Source organism: Benincasa hispida, chromosome 2 (assembly GCF_009727055.1).
Source record: "Benincasa hispida cultivar B227 chromosome 2, ASM972705v1, whole genome shotgun sequence".
Lineage (NCBI taxonomy): Eukaryota > Viridiplantae > Streptophyta > Magnoliopsida > Cucurbitales > Cucurbitaceae > Benincasa > Benincasa hispida.
In genome coordinates this window covers 50,421,843-50,424,606 of record NC_052350.1, presented here as the reverse complement: position 1 = coordinate 50,424,606, position 2,764 = coordinate 50,421,843, and the positions used below count along the sequence as shown (strand labels likewise).

Below are 2,764 nucleotides of genomic sequence, written 5' to 3'. Positions count from 1 at the left end.
TCTTTTATTATTTTATTTTAATTTTCAACTTAACGTTGAGTTCATGCATATTTTTAATTTTAAGGTGATGAAATTCTAACACTAATTAGTTAGAATTCTTTATTCTACCATATTTATTGTGGATATACTTTTAATTGTTACTTGAAGTATTAAATGATAGTAGTTAAGATGGTTGAAATAGCATTATATATATATATATACACTAATGAATAAACTAGCGATAATCTATGCATTTTTATCTTTTATTATTTCATTTTAATTTCGAATTTAATGTGCAAGGTTGATGTATATTTTTAAATTTTTCAACATCTACCACTATCTATCAATGATAAAAATAAAATCAAGAAGTCTATCACTGATGTTATCAGTAACAAAGAGTAATAATGGTCTATAAATGATTAATCAAATAGTAATATGATATTAAGGCTATCGAATAGTATTCTTACCGATAAAATATAAGTGATTAATCAAAGATAAACAAATAAATATGAATGCATTAAAATTTGGTGATATCTTATTAATTACGATATTGTTTTACGTCCCTTTATATGAAATATTGAAAAGTATACGTTATCTCTGAAAATTATTTAGTGTTTTTTTTTAACTATTTTTCCTATTGGTTGATCATAATGTATTAAATTTGTTTATAATTGTCATCATTGTGGTCATTAAAATTACATTCTCTTTTTTTAGCATTTTTTGTTTTAAAAATTAAATAATTTTGAAATTGTGTGATAGAAAAGACTATATATATATATATATTTTACAATATCTACGTGAGAGAATCAAACTTTTAACTTCGAGATTGATTCAAGTACTATGCCAACTATACTATGCTCATTTCGGTAGGAAAAGATAATGCTTGAATACAAAACAATAAATAATAGTATTTTTAAAAAGCAAATATTATTTATTATCAAAGAAAAATTGTTTCATAAATAAAATAAAATTTAGGAAAAAAACTGCGAAGTATTATTACTAGCTTTTTCTGCTCAATATCTCCAAGGAGGTGACAAGAAATGAACCACAATTATTCAAAGGTTGAGGTCGAACCCCATGTAATCAAAGTTGCTTTAGAGGAGGTAGGAGATTATCGTTACAATGTCACTAAACATTAGTTTGTGAGTGAAATGTGTGGAGGAGGAGGTGGTGGAATAACCATTTGGGGGCCACCGACATCCGATTGGGGACGAATGTGCGGTGGAGGTGGTGGAATGACCATTTGAGGGCCGCCAACATCTGATTGAGGACGAACATGAGGTGATGGTAGTGGGATGGCCATCTGAGGACCACCAGCATCTGTTTGTTGATGAAAGTGCGGTGGAGGAGGTGGGATGACCATTTGGGGACCGCCAACGTCTGACTGTGGATGAACATGCGGTGGAGGTGGTGGAATGACCATTTGAGGTCCACCAACATCTGAATGTGGGTGAACATGCGGCGGAGGTGGTGGGATAACCATTTGGGGGACACTAACATCTGAATGTGGGCGAACATGCAACGGAGGAGATGGGATGATTATTTGGGGCCCGCCGACATCAGACTGTGGATGAACATGTGGTGGAGGAGGTGGGATGACCATTTGAGGGCCACCAACATCTGATTGTGGGCGAACATGCGAAGGAGGAGGTGGGATGACCATTTGAGGACCACCGATGTCTGACTGTAGGCGAACATGCGACGAAGGAGGTGGGATGACCATCTGAGAACTGCCAATATCTAATTCAGGACGAGCGTGTGGCAGAGGAGTTGGGATGACCATTTGGGGGCCACCGACATCTGATTTTGGACGAACATGCGGTGGAGGTGGTGGAATGACCATTTGAGGGCCGCCAACGTCTGATTGGGGAAGAATGTGCGGCGGAGGAGGTGGGATGACCATTTGAGGGCCACCGATGTCTGAATGTGGACGAACGTGCGACGAAGGAGATGGGATGACCATTTGGGGGCCGCCAACATCAAACTCTGGACGAACATGCGGCGGAGGAGGTAGGATGACCATTTGAGGGCCGCCGACATCAGATTGTAGACAAACATGTGGAGGAGGAGGTGGGATGACCATTTGAGGACCACCTACATCTGATTGAGGATGTACGTGTGGAGGAGGTGATGGAATCACCATCTGAGGGCCGCCAACATCCAATTCAAGATGAATGTGTTGTGGAGGGGATGAAATGACCATTTGAGGGCTGCCAAAATCAGATTGTGGACGAATGTGTGGTGGAGGAGGTGGGATAACCATTTGTGGGCCGCCAACGTCAGATTGTGGAACAACATGTAGCAATACTGTACATACAGAAACAAAACATCATATATTTTCCTTTTTAAAATTAACAAAATATCATACATACATACGTAGATACATATAGAAAAAGTGATATTCTTAGATACATACCACGACAATATGACAATGTGACTATGGATAAGAGAAATAGAAATAGAAGATATAGTTTTGATGTTTTCTCCATCACGATCATGCGAAAATAGAGAATAGAAGATTAAACTTTCTTCTAAAAATGGTTCCATGAAGGGTGGCTTTATATAGATGATTTTGTTGGCCAAAACAAGAAATGAAGTTTAATATAATTTGTTTAAAGGAAGTTTAATAATATTTTGTTAAAAGGAAGTTTAATAATAATTGATAATCAAATAAAATTGCTTTGGAAAAGAAAAATAGTTTTACCTAATCAGTTTTATGTGTCAATTTTAATGAGTAAAACTCAACAATATATGTTAACTTTCATCTAAAAACCTCCAATACTGT

The 2,764-nt window shown here is 36.5% G+C and overlaps 1 protein-coding gene across 1 annotated transcript; it reads right to left on the bottom strand.

Moving 5' to 3' along the window:
- Positions 1-1,114: 1,114 nt before the first annotated feature.
- On the bottom strand, positions 1,115-2,242 carry LOC120072140 (extensin-like). The gene has a single exon (XM_039024553.1). The coding sequence runs from the start codon at positions 2,240-2,242 to the stop codon at positions 1,115-1,117; it is 1,128 nt and encodes a 375-aa protein (XP_038880481.1).
- Positions 2,243-2,764: the final 522 nt, after the last annotated feature.

Bases quoted from the DNA above. Each gene is read 5' to 3' on its own strand.
- LOC120072140 (XM_039024553.1), bottom strand. From the start codon at position 2,242: ATGGTTATCCCACCTCCTCCACCACACATTCGTCCACAATCTGATTTT.